The 19,088-nt window shown below is 31.7% G+C and overlaps 1 protein-coding gene across 1 annotated transcript in view; it reads right to left on the reverse strand.

Annotated features, from left to right (window-relative positions):
- The window catches only part of LOC25491047 (disease resistance protein At4g27190), a 33,307-nt gene that overhangs the window by 3,625 nt on the left and 10,594 nt on the right, over window positions 1-19,088 (reverse strand). Inside the window, exons 4-5 of the mRNA XM_039831327.1 lie at window positions 6,702-9,962; window positions 2,288-2,674 (exon numbers count right to left, since the gene is read on the reverse strand). Coding sequence (XP_039687261.1) covers window positions 2,288-2,674; window positions 6,702-9,962 — 3,648 coding nt within the window. The remainder of the gene's footprint in view (window positions 1-2,287; window positions 2,675-6,701; window positions 9,963-19,088) is intronic.

Genomic DNA, 19,088 nt, shown 5'->3' on the forward strand with positions numbered 1-19,088 from the left:
CATTTTTCGTCCTACCCCCTATTTTCAAACCCCAGAAACGCAGAGAAATGACAGTTTTAGGCAGTTTTAGACCTACCCCTATGCTCAACCATGAAACCAAAAACACCTAATTTTTGATTAGTGTGTTGAATAAAGTGGATTCTTTGTACCCACATGCTTTATTCCTTGTTTATTTCATGGTTGAGCATATGGGGTAGGTCTAAAACTGTTATTTCTCTGCGTTTTTGGAGAATAAAATTGGGGGTAGGATGGAAAATGCAACAAAAATGATAATTGAAGGATCGTTTTGTTCTGTTTTAAAAAGGCAGGACCTATTTCGTGAGTAGGCCAAAACACGAGGACCAAAAGTGTAATTAAGCCTTATGTTAACATAGATTAAAGTGTAGTGCATATTTAGTTATTAAGGGAGGGAGTTGTAATTTAAGCATCATAGAAGGGTGGGGGGTATAAATTTTACTTTTTAAGGGAGGAGAGTGTATATTTTAAGAGTAAATTACACTCCCCTCCCCTCAAAGATGCATGAATTACACCCCCTCCCCTCTTATGTTAAAATATACATTCCCCTCCCTTAAAAAGTAAAATTTATACTCTCCTCTCTTATAAGATGCTTGAATTACAACCCTATTCCTTAATAATTAAATATGCACTACACTCTAATCTATTTTAACATAAATAAATATTTTTATGATATATATATATATATATATATATATATATATATATATATATTAATTTTTTCCCCGTGAGCTAAGCTCACTTGGTAAGGGATAATGCATTTATATGCAGGGGCTGGGGTTTGAACCCCGGACACCCCACTTATTCACCTTTAAGGTGAATTTCTCTAGCCGCTAGGCTACTTGACAAAAAAAAAATTCATTTATTTATAATTTCAATGTCAATGATAATTACATTTAAATATTTTTCAATTGATTTTATATTTTAGAGTATAAAATTAACTTTTAAATAACCATGTTTTATTGTCTTTAGTAATTTGTCACATATTTTAATTTTATTTTGGATTATTTCATATTTTATAATAGGGTTTACAACTACATGTTAATGAAATTGTGAATAAAAAATAACGAAAAATATTTATTCAATTTTTTATTATATTAAAATAGACCCGCAATACTACTTTTTTTTTTTAAGTGTGTTAAATTATTATTTTTTTGCTAAATTATTAGAAATAAAAAAAAAATATTGAGGGAGTAAAGTGTAGATTTTAACATAAGAAGGGAGGGGAATGTAATTCAAGCTTCTCTTAAGGAAATGGAGTGAAAAATATTCTAATATGTTTTGAATAAGTGGGGAGTGGAGTGTATATTTTAACATAAGAGGGGAGGGGAATGTAATTCAAGCATCTTTGAAGGGAGAGAAGTGTAATTTCCTCAAATAATTAATAACATCAAAGAGTATCTTAATGTGCTTCCTTTTCATTTATTGTTAAAATAATATGAATCGTTAGATCAAATAATTATAACGGTTGAGATTTGGTGTATATCTTTAGACTTACACTTAGTATCAGGGGCGGATTCACCACCCCGCTAGCCTGGGCATGCGCCCGGGCTCAACCAATACTCTGGGCGGATCTCTTTGGAGACCTATGGGAGCCATACCATCCTCCAAGGTTTCTATATATATCATATCAGGCATAAATAATCAATTAGTTTGCTTGGTTGTAGTGGAATGGCAAGTGTATTTTTAGTGTGATGTCTCTGGTTCAAGTGCCTTTTCTTTTTAGTATTTCTCCTATATTTTCTTCAAAAAAAAGTGTCCCCGCTAGCCTGGGCATGGCAAGTGTATTTTTAGTGTGATGTCTCTGGTTCAAGTGCCTTTTCTTTTTAGTATTTCTCCTGTATTTTCTTCAAAAAAAAGTGTCCCCGCAGGGGCTTGAACTCACTCCCCCACACTAAAATCAAAAGAAACAAACCACTTTATCTACTTACCACTTTTTGTTACATATTTAAATGGTTCAATGTATATTACATACAATTTTGGCACCCCGGTTATTTCTGTAGGTAAAACTTATCGCTCTTTTATTTTGCCCAGGCTCTATAAATTTTCTGGCTCCGCCACTGCCTAGTATCAACGGATCCTACCTCATTTATATATGCAAGGTAAATCTTGTATATTGGCTTACGGTACTCTGCTTAATAATTTTGATTTTTCTTATACTACAAATATTAATACATCAATTGCAATATTCTTTGTAATGATATATGTTCCTGCATTAAGATTACTAGTTTCACAAACATTAATGAAAATATATGGAAAGATGGGTGGGTACCTTGACAATCAAATCACCAATATATTTAAGAACAAGCTGGCTGCAATTGATGAGTTCAAGTTCCACCAAAGCTGGAAGATGAAGATTGTGGTTTTGATGATCATCACTATCATCAATGTGCCCAAATATGTATTCTAATTTCCCACAATTTTTAACTTCGAGCCTTTTCAATTTTGGGAAGACACTATTGTCACTGCCACTGCTATCTCCAATGTCTACTACTATGTGCTTCAATTCATCACAGTTTTCAATAGTCAAGCTCTCCAACATCATTCTTGAAGTCATAGATAGGACAAATACTGACTTTATCTTTGAGAGGTTACTCAGTGATATCACTTTAATATTGCACATGATATGTGATAGTCTTGAAAGACAATGTTGACGTTCCTGCGACGTAATCCGAATAAAAAGGAACTTAAATCAAACCAAACAATCCCTTATTGTAGAAAAACACTTGTGAAATTGTTAGTCTTTTTTTCCTATATGACACGCTTGAATGTTTATTGTTTCATTTGACTTATTTCTATCTCTATATTAAATGGCAAAGATCATTTTTTATAATAGAACGGTTAATGTTATTTTTAACTTTGAATTTAACTTTGAAGTTGTTTTTAACTTTGAAAATGACATTTTTTTTTTATTAAATTACACTCTCCTTCCCTCAAAGATGCTTGAATTACACTCATCTCCCCTCTTATGTTAAAATATACACTGTCCCTTGAAAAATAAAATTTATACTCCCCTTTTTTATAAGATGTTTGAATTACAACCCCCTCCCTGATAATTAAATATGCACTACACATCCAGAAGTCCTAGCTCAACTGACAAAATGCCGAAATTGTTAGGCCGGATGCCATGACCGGGGTTCGAACCCGGTACCTCCACTTGTGTGTGTGAGTTTATAATGACTTTGCCATTTCTTCTATCTACCAAAAAAAAAAAAAAAAAATGCACTACACTTTTATCTATTTTAACATAAACAAATGTTTTTATGATATATATTAATTTTGAACCATCATTTAACAAAATTTAATTCATTTCTTTATAATTTAAATGTCAATGATAATTAAATTTAAATATTTTTCTATTGATTTGATAATTTAGAGTATAAAATTAAATTTTAAATAAGCATGCTTTATTGTCTTTAGTAATTTTTCACATATTTTAATTTTATTTTGGGTAGTTTCAAATTTTATAATAGGGTTTAAAACTACATGTTAATGAAATTTTGAATAAAAAAAATCGAAAAATATGTATTCAATTTTTTATTATATTAAAATAGACCTGCAATACTATTTTTTTCGAAGTGTGTTATATTATTATTATTTTTCTAAATTATTAGAAATAAAAAATAAATATTGAGGGAGTAAAGTGTAGATTTTACCATAAGGGGGTGAATGTAATTCAAGCTTCTTTTAGGGGAAGGGCATAAAAAAATTTCAAATATGTTTTGAATAAGAGGGGAGGGGAATGTATATTTTAACATAAGAGGGTAGGTGGTAATTCAAGCATCTTTGGGAGGAGGGAAGTGTAATTTACTCTTTTTTTTGTGGTGTCCGGGGTTCGAACCTTAGACCTTGCATATATTATACATTGTCCATACCAACTGAGTTAAACTCACGTGGACAAAGAAATATATATTCAACTTTAATTTGTTAAGCTTCAACGTTTAAAACAACTCTTTTAAAAAAATAAAACTTTAAAAACAACTAATATTTGTGATATTGTAAAAAAAAATGTTACATCCTAGCAAATGGTTATTTAATTGGTTCAAGTTAGGGATTTTTGATTTGCACATAAAATATAAATAAATCTATACTATATTTATTTATTTATACTATATATAAAGAAAATAACATGTTTTGGCTTTTTTGGGTTGATTATTTCTCTTTCCAATATTACCCTAAACTTTCAATACAAATAAGACATATAACAAATAAATAAGAGTAAATTTAAATATTAAAATTAAAGTGTAACAAACACGATATTAATATATATATATATATATATATATATATATATATATATATATATATATATATCCAGATTTTATTCTTTTATCCTTTAAAAAGTGTAACAAAATAGATAAGTGTATCTATATTTACTTTTTCATTATCCCAGTTAGACCCTTAAACAAATTTTTCTATAATAACATTGTTATTGGTGTCATTAAAAAAAATAAGAATTTAGATTTTTTTTTTGTTATATTGTTGGTGTCATTGAAATAGATAATAATAGTTAGTTTGGTTTGTTATAATTTGAAAGCAACAAAAATTTATATTATTAGTTTTAATCAAAATCAAAATTTCATGAAAAACACAGTTCATAATTTTCAAATGTTAGCGTAATAAAAAGAGCAGAAAGAAGGGCATGTGAAGTGTTATGGTGGTGGTGGTGAAATGTGTTATGGTGGTGGTGGTGAAGTGTTATGGTGGTGGTGATTCGGTTGTGTGAGGTGTTTGTGTGGGGGTTTGGATGGGTGGTCGTGGATTATTTTGGACTCGAATATGGTGTTTGAACGCTTTGCGTATGGGAGATTTATAAGGGGGTGGTTGGTGTTGCTTAGGCTAGGAGCTGGGTGTGTTTTTGAGGTGTTTGATGTGGGTGATTTCTTTTGGAGGTTGCCTCTATTATTCGGGTTCATATTCGTCGTTCTTCAAGCTATTTAGGGTGTTTAGGGTGCTTTGAGGGTGCATGTCCTTCAAGTTGAGCCTTTTCCTTTTTGATTTGATTGATGTTTGCACCACTGCATATCATGTTGATTGTCTTACATATTGTGTGCTGGATTCTGGTGCACCAGTTATTTTTGCTTCGAGATCGGGAGTTTGTGTCTAGCTACAATCTTGTTTGGCTGGCTATGGTGTTTCTCTAGTGGACCAGGCGAGATGGGTGCCCTTCTATTTTGGTCCGAAAGTCTGGTGGCACAATCGCTTTAGATTCGAGGTCAGGAGTCAGTTATTTGGTTCAAGTTTGGTTTTGGGCTTTTTTTGGTGTTCTTTTGGTGGACCAGAGGTTGAGAGGTGGTGGTTGCTGAATGATCTTTAGATCGGATGTGGCTCAGTTTTAGTGAGGAGGACTTGGTGTTTCATTTAGACGGGTGTTCTTTTGGGCTGAGTAGTGGCAATGGGTGGTTTATAGATATCGTTTTCAGTGGTCGTTGCGTGAAGGAGCCTGTTTTAGGTGATGATGTTTATTTTGGTGGGTGTTGTCCTCATGGGTGTTGAAGGTCGAGCTTGGCTAAGTGTTGTGTGTAAGTGTGTCTTTTATATATGGTGTTTATTTTTGGGTGTTTCACCTATATACAACGTCTTTTAATTTGTATTTTCTGAATCATGGTTCTCTGTTTGTCTTGAGCAGGGATCTGGATTTTAAATAAAATTTACTGTTAAAAAAAAAAGTAAACTGTTTTGGGCTAACTTTTTCTTATTCCAATTATACTCTTAAACAAATTTATATATAAAAATCAAAATAATTTTAATTAAAATATAATAAGTATAATTTGTAACATCCCTTAATGAAAAAGTACAATTTGTTACAATATCAAATTGTAAAATATCTATTATCTATGCGTATAATTTTAATAAAAATGAACATAATTTTAATCAAAATATAATAATTTTAATCAAACTTTTATAAAAATTATTGTTGGTAACTTATATGTATTAGCACAATGCAAAGAGAGAAAAATATGTATCATATATATATATTTATATATTTTTTTTTTGAAAGGAGGAAAATATGTATCATATATATATATATATTTTTTTTTGAAAGGAGGAAAATATGTATCATATTTGTATCATATTTTACGGGGAAAAATATGCTAATATTTGAAAATTATGAATGATGTTTTTTTATAAAATTTTAATTTTGATTAAAAGTAAAAATATAAATGTTTTTTTTAGGGAAGTAAAAGTATAAATGTTTGTTGCTTTCAAATTATAACATATCAAACTAACCATGATTATATATTTTGATGAAATCAACAATATAACAAAAAAATATAATCTAAATTCTTATTTTATTTAATGACACCAACAACATTCTTTATGATAGAAAAAGTTGTTGTTCAAGGTTATAAATGAAATAATGAAAAGTAAGTACTGATACACTCATCTAATTTGTTACACTTTTTAAATGATAAAGAAAAAACTGAACATTTGTGTTTGTTACATTTTTATTTTAATATTTAAATTTATTCTTATCTATTTGTTACATGTGTTATTTGTAGTAAAAATTTAGGGTATTTTTGGAAAGAGAAAAAAACCAACCCAAAAGAGTTTTTTTTTTAAAGAGGTTATTTTCTTTATATATACCGATACATACGTTACAAAGAGCATAAAAAGATAACAGAAAAATATGAGACAATAAATATAAGATCAAATGTTAAAATGAAAATATGAGAGGATGTTACCAATGAGATTTCAGTACTTGTGGAGGCCCTGAATTTGTATCTATGACAACAGATATGGCTCCAAGAGAATATATTTGATTTTACTGGCTCCAACTTTGTTTGTGTTTTGGAAATAGAATTAGATGACCTTTTAATGGATGAAGGCATGGAATGATCAGATTCTGGAAATATGTTGATGAAGTTTGGCAAATCAACAAGGTACAATTTTTCTAGTAAAGCGAGTTGGACATCTTGGTGTTGACCAAATATGTGTTTCAGCTTATCACATTCCATTATTGTGACAGATTGTAGTAACAAAAGGTCTTGAGCAGACTGAAGTGGCAGTACAAATTGTAATTGGGGACAGCTAATTACCTGTACACCTTTCAGGTTTGGAAACATTATTGAGTTGCAACTATTGTTGTTATCATTATCACCTTTGACTTTTTCCTCGATCGTATCATCCAAGGCGGGTTTAATCAATTGTGTCAGCTTATCACAACTTTGTATCATGATAGATTCTAGTGACAAAAGGTTTCCAGCAGAGTGATATGGAAGTATAAATTGTAATTGAGGGCATTGATAAATACTGAGAACTTTCAGGTTTGGAAACATTGAGTTGCAACTCTTGCTGTTATCATTGAATTGCAACCTTTCGTATGTAAATATGTTTTCTAATTTCGAACAAAAATTAATGTTCAAGCTCTCTAACTGGGGAAGGCCTTGCGATGATGTCAAATCAAAAACAGAAATCAATGTTGAGCATGAAGTAAGTGTCACATTCTTTAGATTGCAGAGATGATTTAGGCTGCATTTAAACAAGCTTTGCAAATGTTCACAGGACTCAATAGTTACCTCCTTTAAACAGTTCAGAGAGTCCATGGAGATGGAACCGTTGCACAATTCTTCCAACTTATCCATTTTAAAGAGCTCTAGTACAACCAACTTGGAGAAGACAACATTTGGTACTTGAGAATCAATATGTTTAGTGTCTATGAGGCACTGTAGTTCTGAACCCCATGACAGGTGAAGCTTAACAAGATCATTCATGCCATTTTCTATAGGAACCACCTCAGGCATGAGATTTCTCCATCCACTGTTAATTCCAAATAGCTCAATAGCCTCTGCTGTTTCCATAAAATACTCGAGTGTTCCTTTTGTAAAATACCCAAAAACTTTCTTATCAAGAACCACATGTTTTGTAAAAACCATTTCATTCTCCCTTATCCATACAGCAATATGATACCTTCGCAACTTAGCAGGTAGAGTAATTTCCCGACAGAAATCATTAAAACTGTATATGAAATACAACTCTTCAAGTGATGAGCATTTTTTAATAACTTCAAATGGATTATCCTTTCTAATTTCACAAGTTTCCAACCTCAACAGTTTCAAGTTCTCCAGTTTTCCAATTTCAATTGGCAACTCATGGATTGTGCATTTAACCAATTCAAGAGCCTCAAGACTTTGCAGATTTCCCAGAACAGAGATATCACCTAAATCGACACAATTGACGAACAGAGATCGAATATTTGCCAATAATTGAAACGACTTTGGTAATGATATCTGTCGTGGAACATTACTTGAAAAATGTAAAACTTGAAGCCCAACAATATTTTCAAAGAATGAATCAGGCACTTCCAGACATGCACAACATCCATGACATACACAGTCTTCATCTCTTTCTATGTTGACAATTAAAGTCTTAAGTTTAGAACCATCGAACTTACAAGAAAACAAATCAATTTTATTCCCTTCAAAGGATAAATATCTAATGTTTACGTCCCATTCAACCAACGACTTTTTCTTGGACAAATTAACTACTCGAATCTCTTTGCTCGCTATCCGTTGAGCCATATCACGAACTAAATCATGCATTTTTACATGTTTTTTGTCAACCTCCAACAACAAACAAGAATCAACGAGGTCATATTTGGATACAGCTACATTTATTCGAGCATCATCGTAGGTGCCATAATCTTTTCCAAAAAGACCAGCTCCTATGGCAATTCTGGTTAGAACTTCGATAGAAATTTCTTCATCTTCTCGGAATAAAGAACATAAGAGGAACAATTCCTTGGCCTTTCGATCCTTCATATTATCATAGCTAACCTTCAAACATTTATAAATTACAACAACGTCAGCTTCAACATCATTTGTGGGTACATGTTTCTTCAAGGATGTTAGTATTGCATCCCATTTTTCCACCCGATTTTGTTGGCCTTTTAAACTAGGGGCAATAACTGCAATTGCAACTGGTAATTGTTTGCATTCCTTTGCAATTTCACGTCCTTTATTCTCCAAATCTTTTGAGGAACTTTCACTTATATTGGCATACCGTTTGAACATGATCCACGCGTCATCTTCAGATAAAGGATTCAGTTCAATACTCTTATCAAAATTCATTCTGTTGGATAGTTGTTTACTACGTGTGGTTACAAGAACTCTACAGCCTTTGTGATTGTCCCGTTTTGGAATCCCTATTGCACCAAAATCAAGAAGTGGGTCTTGATCCCACACGTCATCCAATATTAGAAGAATTTTCTCACCCTTTGTTAATCTGTCCCATAGTTTTCTAGGCCGTTCTGATTCATTACAATCCTCCCATTTCAATCCTAAAGGTCCAGCAATGTCATCTTGAATCTTTTTTATATCAGGAGTAAACGACACTGTTGTATCAATGACACAAGTGAATTGTCCAGATTCCTTTAGTTCTTTACCCACTTTTATGGCCAAAGTAGTTTTTCCGGTGCCACCCATCCCTTGCAATCCGGTTATATAGTTGTTGTCATCTTTCAGTGCATCCAACAGTTCTTTGTATTCAGACAACCTGCTTTCAAAAGAAATGTAATCTTGTGATGACTTGTGTTCAACACCTGGAGGAGGGCGAGAAACTTCAATATTTCCAAATTTATCTGCCTTCTCTATTAGTCCTTTAATCTTCTCGATATCTTTTGTCAATTTCTTTCCCCTTCTATACCGCCATATGCAATCAGGACAAAATCCAAAAAAACAAGTTTGGTTTGCTTTGGTGTCCTCTTGAAAGAGCTTCTTAACATCCTCTTCCCACGAAACAACATTAGCTGCAATATCTTTATTTCTTCCTTTTGCTTCTTTGACATGTTGCTCCAAAGTTTCCCTTTCTGGTTGCAAGTTAGCCCTTTCTTCTTCGAATTCCTTAGCAATGCATGTGAAGCAAAACAGAAAACGTGCTTCGTCTATTGTTCTCTTTATCAATTTCTCTAACAATTTCTTCCCCCAGTCCTCTAGGATACTCGTCATCTAAATCAATTCAATAAAAGAAATGTACGCATGTGTAAATATTTACCAGCTTAAAATAGACATTATTTGGTTTTAAATCTAAGTTAGATGAACAAAAAATGTTTTATGAGAATTTAAAATAAAGATTCATAAGAATATCAAGAATTTAGCAAAGATATTTGGGGAGATAAATAATATTCCAATAATAGAATTCCTACCCTAAAAACTAATCCCAAAATTTAATATTCAAACCGTGAAAAAATATTCAAACCGGTTGTGGCTCATTTCACATTAACTTTTGCTCATTAGCACTCCAAAATTATCTTAACTTCCATTACGGCTGTTAAGTACCGCTCGTTAAATCTTTCCACAATAGTTTACTGCTGTTGCGTTCTTGCTTATACCAAAACAAAACAAAATTTAACCATTATTTACGAAAGTACATAGAGTACAAATCTCTCTCTCCCACAAACCAATTTCCTCAACTTCAAACAAATCAACTTGAACTTCTACCTCAACTACAAGTAAGTATTCATGATGCCTTTGCATTGCGTTTTTTGTTTTTGTTTTAAATGTTATATTTTTATGTTTATAGTTATGATATGTTAGTTTTTTGGGGTTTATGAAATTGTTAGTTTTTTAGGGTTTATGAAATTATTAGAAATTTGATTGTGATTGATGATTAGAATAAGTTTGAGTGCAATGTAGTTGTTAAGACTCGAAATAACACAATAATTTAATGTTTTATATTTTTCACTCGAAATAATTGGATATGTTAACATATGTTTAACTCTGAAGAATCATAAATTAAAATTGGCTTAACTACAGTTTTGACCCCTATGTTTTACAATATAATGATTTTGATATCCTAAAAAAAACAAAAATAATTTTAACCCTTAAATTTTTGCCCCCTTTTGCACTTTTAACCCCTGGTCCAATTTTGATCCGATCAATGCACATGTGGTACCTCACTTAAATGAGTAGGATGCCACATGTGTTAATGGAAGAAAGAATGCACATGAGCGCTTCTTCTCTTCTCTCCCTTCTTGTTAGTCGAATATCTCTTCTGTTCACTTCTTCTTTTTCTTCTATCACCATTAACAACAACAACAAATCCTTTCATGACATATATGAACCTTTGAAACAACCACACAAAACAGAAACACTACATTAAGCTACAAGAACGTTATTCATGATCTATTTTGTTGTGTTGTGTTGACCAAATGAAAGAGAAGAGAAAGAGAGGAGTCTCTCGTGTTGTGTTGAACAAATGAAAACAGCAAGAGAAAGAGAAGAGTATCAATGTTGTGTTGTTTGGACAAATTGTTTTGAGAGTTGCTATTCGGCACGACAACGACAACTTCAATTTCATGTGGTATTCTCTTTTAATGGGTGCTACCTTACAATATTTTATAATAAAACATCAACATGGTTAATATATAAACGTTTAGAGAAGGCAAACGGTGATAAACATTCTTGTTTGCCGCAACACATGGCAAGTAATGGACATCAGCAACTCACATAGGTACAGTGATGAGGAGAGAAGTCTTTGTGTTTTCTCATCAAACACATATGCTAGACTACAGTGATCATTTGAAGTAAAAACAGAATTAAAAAAGTACTCTAACTACAACATACAACTCATTCGTGCAATGGTGACGAAATTTTATGTCGTGTGTTTTAGCTTTTTCCAATTGTTTTTGCTTCCAACATGTTCTTCCTTTTATAATATTTTTTGTTTTGTTTATTTAAATAAATACACATGCGACTTTTTAATTTATTTTTAAATCAAAAATAACACGTGGTATCCTACTCACTTAAGTGAGATGCGATGTGTGCATATTGATCGAGTCAAAATTAAACCAGGGGGATTAAAAGTGTAAAAGGGGGCAAACTTGAGGGTTAAAATTGTTATTATTTTTTTTATAGGGGCCAAAATTGCCACATAGTGAAACATAGGGGGGCAAAATTGTAACTAACCATTGAAATACAACTAGATATGAACATATATAAGAGTATCAGAAGCACAAGAGAAGCTAAAAGACTCGGTAGAAGATCTGAAGAAAAGTTAACCATAAGTCAACACTTTGGATCAGATGAGAAGAAGTCACCCAAAAGCTAGTGAGACCAGATCCTGGATAATTCAGACTCTACGACACTCAGACTATGACATCCAAACTCTGAGGGACCCAGAAGCCTAGTCATCTTTGTCTTCTTCTGAGAATGGTCACTTTCAATAGTACAATTTGTCTTCTTCTAAATCATATGATTAGTCAAATTCAAGGACAAATGAATGAAACAGATAATTCTATTTGCAGAAATGGCTTTCGAATGTCTCTTCAAACGACATTCACCATATCAGACAACATTCAAATGTATTTTATTGGAAACTTCCCAACGACTCCAAATACGCTAGCACTCTCTAACGTCTCTTAAATCCTTGCCTATATAAGTAGCTGAAGACTTGAAGAAATATAACAAGACTCTGCTATTTTAATTGAGCCTTTACTCTGTTAAATTCAAAAGCGCATAAAATACTTAAAAATTTCTTACTAAGTTTGATTGAATATCAGGTGTAGAAAAACTCTTGTATGTGTAAACTCTTATAGGTCTCTCTCGGTTGTGATTGAACATTTTGAAATCTCGTACTTGTGTGCTTGAACATCGAAAGTCTCTTGGTTTTGTGTTTGAACAATTGTAATCAATTGTGATTATGGTGAAAATCCCTTGAAAGTGTAACGGGACTGGACTACTCCTGGATTGTATGAGGAACTAGTATAATTACTTTATGTATGTCTTTTCTCTCTCTCTCACTCTTTCTCTATATGTGTTTAATTATATCTCCTTGGATGATGATCTCAATGGTCAATAACTATGCCCCCGTTTTGAAGTTTGTTTTTTAACTCCACTACCTATCATGTATGACGAATCTGATACGAAGGATTTCACGTTCACCCTCTTTCTCAAAAGTCATAGGATGGACTTGTAAAACTTCCATATTATCGTTTTAAGGAGTATTGGTTGGGCCCAAAACCTTGCTACTCATAGGAAAACTAGATGCACCCTGATGAGTCAATAATTAGTATTTTAAATATAATATTTTAGTCCATTTTATTTATATTTGAGTTTATTTTATTTGATTTTATTTTCTTTTTAGAATTATTTACTTCAATTGCAAGTTATATAATTTCAGAAACAAATATTTTAAAGATTCAGTCTTGGAGCAAAAGAAAAAGGATTTGGAGCTGATTCGTACTTAAAATACGAAGATTGGGAACAAAAATATGTTTCCCCCAAGTCATAGACTTGGCACGGCCCGTGCCACCAGCCACACGGCCGTGCCAACCTTCAGGATCCACTTTTGCTGCTTTTTGCTTCCCGGACAAGCTACCTATTAGTTTACTTCTGACCTAAAAGCCCGTGGTTTCTTGTGGAACATTCTAGTGTTATATTTCTTAGGGCTTAAATCATTGTAAACTATAAATAGAGTAGCTAGCTATCACAACAATTCATCTTTTGTTCCTAGAAATCAATAAGTGACAATTGTCTTCTTAATAAAAGTTATTTCTTTTACTTTCTTGTTATTTACTTTTATGTTCTTCTTCTTCTTCTTCTCTATGTCTACGATGAACATGAGTGAGTAGACTCTTCTTGTCTTGGGATTGTTGGATAATTCTAATGACGTAATCCTAATCAAACCAAGCTTTAAACCCTAATTTTATGTAACCCTAAATTCTAATTTATTTCACCGTTCTTATAATCAATAACAAATATTAATCGATGGATGAAAGATGATGTTTAATAGTTGTTATTGATTCATCTCAAATATTAAGCGATGGATCGAAAGATGAAGTTTCAATATTGGAACATGTGAATATAGACAAGGATTGCGAAACATGAAAAAGGTCTAGCAAATCTTGAGACAATAAAGTTACGAGCTTCAAGGATTTCAATAGCAATCAACCATGAAAATAGGTGTGGTTGCTAGAGAAACACACTCACTGAGACCGAAATGAGATGTGATAGGTTAAACATAAACCTGTCTTTAGAAAGAAGGTCTAACATAAAGTTCTAGGTTTAAGGTTTGGTTTGTGAAGGGTTTGTCACCATGATCGACCAATAATCTCAAGGCTCTTTTATTATTATTATTTTCAACCGTTTAAAAACCCCAACTTTGCAACTTAAACACTTATAATCATCAACTAAAGTTAATTGAAGTGAACAACTCCATGTTGGAACGATACTCTCTTTTTACTACTTAGATAGAACCGTGCACTTGCGATTTTACTCATCACACCCATCAAACCTACTTAAGAATTCATGCACACCTCCCTCTCAACTTCACAATCCCAATCACTATCATACTTGTAACGCCCTCTCTAATTATTTGATTATTTTAATGAGTTTAGAATATACTTATATGATTTGTGTGATTTATATGATTTATTTTGATGAGTGATATTTTGTTATGTTATATGTTGATATTTATTAGTATAATATATATGTTATTTGGTTTAGAAATATAAATGTTATTTGATATATAAAATGAATATATGTTATTTGGTTTAGAAATATAAATGTTATTTGATTTAGAAAATGAATATATGTTATTTGGTTTAGAATTATAAATGCTATTTGATTTAGAAATATATATATGTTATTTGATTTAGAAATAAATGTGATTTGTTATAGAAATAAATCTTATTTATCATAGAAATATGTATGATTTGTTGTAGAAATATATATAATCTGTTATAGAAATATGTATGATTTGTTGTAGAAATATATGTCATTTTCTCTGGAAATATATATATATATATATATATATATATATATATATATATATGTTATAGAGATATATTTGTTATTTATTATTATTATAGAAATATTTTATATATATATATATGTATATATTAGAATAAGATATTAATATTTGGATTTAAGAGAAAAATAAGTAGGTTAAAGATTTATATAAATAGGAGAGACCTAGTTTAGAAAAACATAACGTACGTACGACTGCTTTTGGAGAAAAGGGAGAAAAAGTCAAGAGAAGAGGGAGAGACCTAGAGGGGCTGCGATTTCTGCAAATTAAGGTAAGGGTGAGACTAACTTTGCAATTCTATTAAGTATGTGAATCAACGGTTACATTTAACATGATGTAGGATGAGTTTAAGAGGAATCGGGAATTAGGTCAAATTGATAGAATTGATGATTAAACAGTGGAAACTTGTTAAAAAGATGTAGAAACTGTCCTTAGACCTTAGATAATGATTATGATGAATTCTGGAATTGAAATTAGGCATAGAACCTTGTTAGTTGATGAAAATTGTGAAAAACTGCACTTCTGCCCGTAGCGACATTCATCGCTCGCCTCCCGAGCTATGATCCTCGCCACGGCGAGTGATGAACTTCATCGCTCGCCACGCGAGCAACCTTCCTCGCCTCGCGAGTTGCACGTTGCAGCTCGCCATAGCGAGCAGTTGAACTCGCCTCGCGAGCTTGACCAGAGAGCCTGCAAGATTTCGTGATTTTAACTTTTGAGTTGAACCTTAGATGCCTTTGAGTGCCTAAACATGTCTAATATTGATTAGGAAAGAATATAGGATGAGATTGAACCTGGAAAGACTTAGAATGAAACTTTGAAGAATCTAACTGAACTCGCCATGGCGAGCAGAGGCTCTCGCCTCGCGAGCACTAGTATTACAGAATGCCTTGTTTAGGTTAATGCGATCTTTGTCGCACAAGTTGTTATGAGTTGAACCTTGAGATATTAATGAGGAATATACATGATATTAATGATGATTTGTGAAGTTATTATATGATGATTTGAGGATATTTATAATGTTATATAATTATATATATATTGCATGAATTATGTTTGATAATTGAGATGTTGATGACGTGCATTTGTAATTGTTATATATGATGATTATCATTATTGATTGATGCTATTTTGTTGTTGTGATGAATATGATTTGCCTTGATGATATGATTAATGAGAGAATATTATATACTGTGAATTAATGATTAAATGCATTACTTGAAATATTATTGAATGATCAAGATGTTGAAATGAATTGTTATTAAGCTTGATATGAATTGATTATGCTGCAATTGTTGTTAAACTAAGTTGCATGAGTTGTTGTTGATTATCATTTGATATTGTTATATCCTGAGATGTTTATGTGTCGCCTATGTTGCTGTTGTTGGTTATGTGAAATATTTATATGCCTTATGTGGAAGATGTTTGATGTTTAAGTTGTGATGCTTCACATTAATATTGTTATGTTGTGAATTGCAATTGATATATTGATATCTCTCTGTTGTTGTGTGACTTGACTGTGCTACTGCTGTTATTTAACTAAGTGCATGATGTCTATATATATGATGAAATGATGACGTTTAGCTCCAAATTATTGGATGCATGATGATATGTTGATTACGATGATTACGGTGTTTTGTTGTTAAGAGTCCATGCATAGCATTTCATTGAGCTTTGTCCTCACCACGATTAGGAGCTTTGTCCTCCGCACGTTTTAGGAGCTTTGTCCTCCGCACGATTAGGAGCTTTGTCCTCCGCACGATGAAAGTATATTAATACTTATGATGACGATTGGTACCATATGCATATAAGTGTCTAAGTTGCATTGTCGCATTTGTCGAGTCAAGGTCGTTGTTGATGAATTATCATCCATGAGTTGTTAAGTTGTCGATGAATTATCATCTATGAGTTGTCGAGTTGTCTTCTACCTATGTTGTTTAACATGTTGATTATGATATTGTTACGTTGCTATGTTGTTTAACATATTGATTATGATATTATTATATTGATCACGATATTGTTATGTTGCTATGTTGTTTAACATGTTGATTATGATATTGTTACGTTGCTATGTTGTTTAACATATTGATTATGATATTATTATATTGATCACGATATTGTTATGTTGCTATGTTGTTTAACATGTTGATTATGATATTGTTACGTTGCTATGTTGTTTAAGATATAGATTATGATATGGTTATATTCCTATGTTGTTTAACATGTTGATTATCATATTGTTACGTTGCTATGTTGTTTAACATATTGATTATGATATTATTATGTTGATTATGATATTGTTATGTTGCTATGTTGTGTAAGATATTGATTATGATATTGTTAAGTTGTTAGGATGTTGTATATAATTGTTACTATTAAGTGACGAGTATGTTGTACTATATATGATTAATTATTATTAACTGAATGTTATGAACATGTTGTTGTTATATTAATATAAGAAGATGAATATGTTGTTGTTATATTATTATAAAAATATGTTTATGTGATGATGTATATAATTGTTATTATTAAGTGATGAATATGTTGTTCCATATATGATAAATTATTATTAAGTAAATATTATGTTATGTTATTGATGATGATCGAATGTTGTGATTACTTGGTAATTGTTTATCAAAGATGTTATTGTTTAAGATGATTATGTTTAAGATGTATATGTTGAAGATGATTATGTTTAATACGTGTTATATGATTATGTTATAATGTGGTAAATATGAAGTAAATGATAATAGAAGTTGGTTGTACTATTAAGAATTATACATGAAGAATTATTATTAATAATAGATGAAGTTATTTGTGTTGTTAAATATAATTATTGAATTATATGCTTGATATTATTGTTTTGTGAAATCTCACCTCTTCTGCTTGAAAATGTTGCTCTTCGTATGAGTAACTTGCAGGTGATCGAGTTTAAGTTGTTGTTGTGAGTGGATTAGCTCTCATGTGTGTCTTTAGATGCTCTGATACGTAACGGGATGAGAATTTTAATGTTGTCTTTCTATTCCTTACGTATTGCTTAAAGAATTTTCATGAATTAGATGTTGATCGAATTTGTATGAGATATTAATGATGAGGCCTTGTGCCAAAGACTTTTTAGTTATTGAATAAATTCCGCTGCGAAGTATTAAAGATTTTGTTATTGAATTTTAAAGGATAAATAGTTATTTATTCAGTTTATGATTTTAAGAAAAGAATGTGACATTCCGTTTTTGTGAATTACTCTGATTAAATAAATGAAATTTTCACGTTGGGAAAACGGGGTGTTACAATACTCTGTTTCATCCTCAATCACCCATAGAGCAAAATAATATTTGGCGGACATAAATATTATTTTTATCAAACAGAGCTAGTAGAAGATGCCTATGATTCGATCCTTCAATAATACTAATAAAGAGGATATTAATAATAATAATAATTTCAAATGTTTTTCCCTGGGGCACCACAGGTCTCACCATAATTGTTTTTCCAAAAAAAAAAAAAATTCAATTAATTGAAATGAATTATGTTAAGTTAACTCTCGCAAAAATAGTTAGAAATTCATTAAAAATAGAAATTAATTATTTTGAGGATAGATATATTCATTCTGAAAAAAAATTGAGATGTTGAAAAAAATTTGAAATAATATAGCAACATCCTTCTTCTTGAAGAATTTCCCTAATGACAGAGTGATGTTTTCATTCAAAAGAAGGTGGACAAATGGGGGAGTATGTTTGGCTTTGTGAAGTTTAAAGAGGTGCTAGTTGTGGAGGATATGGAGGCTAAGCTTGTATTGGGGAATATCTTGTTAACGGTAAACAAAGTTCATTTTAAAAGAGTCGATAAAGAAACAATGCCAAAAAATAAAATGGTTTCGGAAACGAAGAAGTTAGGGGAGATGGTTGCTGGTGGGTAAAGATTCAAGGAGGGAAAGTGATGACAAGTCATCTTACGTTATTTTTAGCATGTTTTTCAGTATTTTTTTTGTAGGAAATAGCAGAAAAATGGAGGAGTATTAAAACAATTGCCTATGATTTCGGAACTTTTGTAATGTTTTCTATATTTGAGTCTGTAATTCTAGTTTTCCCAAATTCTCGGCAAATCAAGAACAACTGAAGAATTGTGAACATTCAAGAGGCCTCAGAAGACTTACAAGTGGGAGGAATTCTGTTCCCAAAGTACCGAGGCAAGTTATTTGAAGACGAAGACCTAAAAACGACAAAAAATCGAAGAGATTGGGTCCGGAAGGAAGGTAGAATGCACCGCACATTTTCGATGCGCCTAGGGCATGAAAATAAATTCCATGCGCCTTGGGCATTTGCAAAGTG

Source organism: Medicago truncatula, chromosome 3 (genome assembly GCF_003473485.1).
Source record: "Medicago truncatula cultivar Jemalong A17 chromosome 3, MtrunA17r5.0-ANR, whole genome shotgun sequence".
NCBI lineage: Eukaryota > Viridiplantae > Streptophyta > Magnoliopsida > Fabales > Fabaceae > Medicago > Medicago truncatula.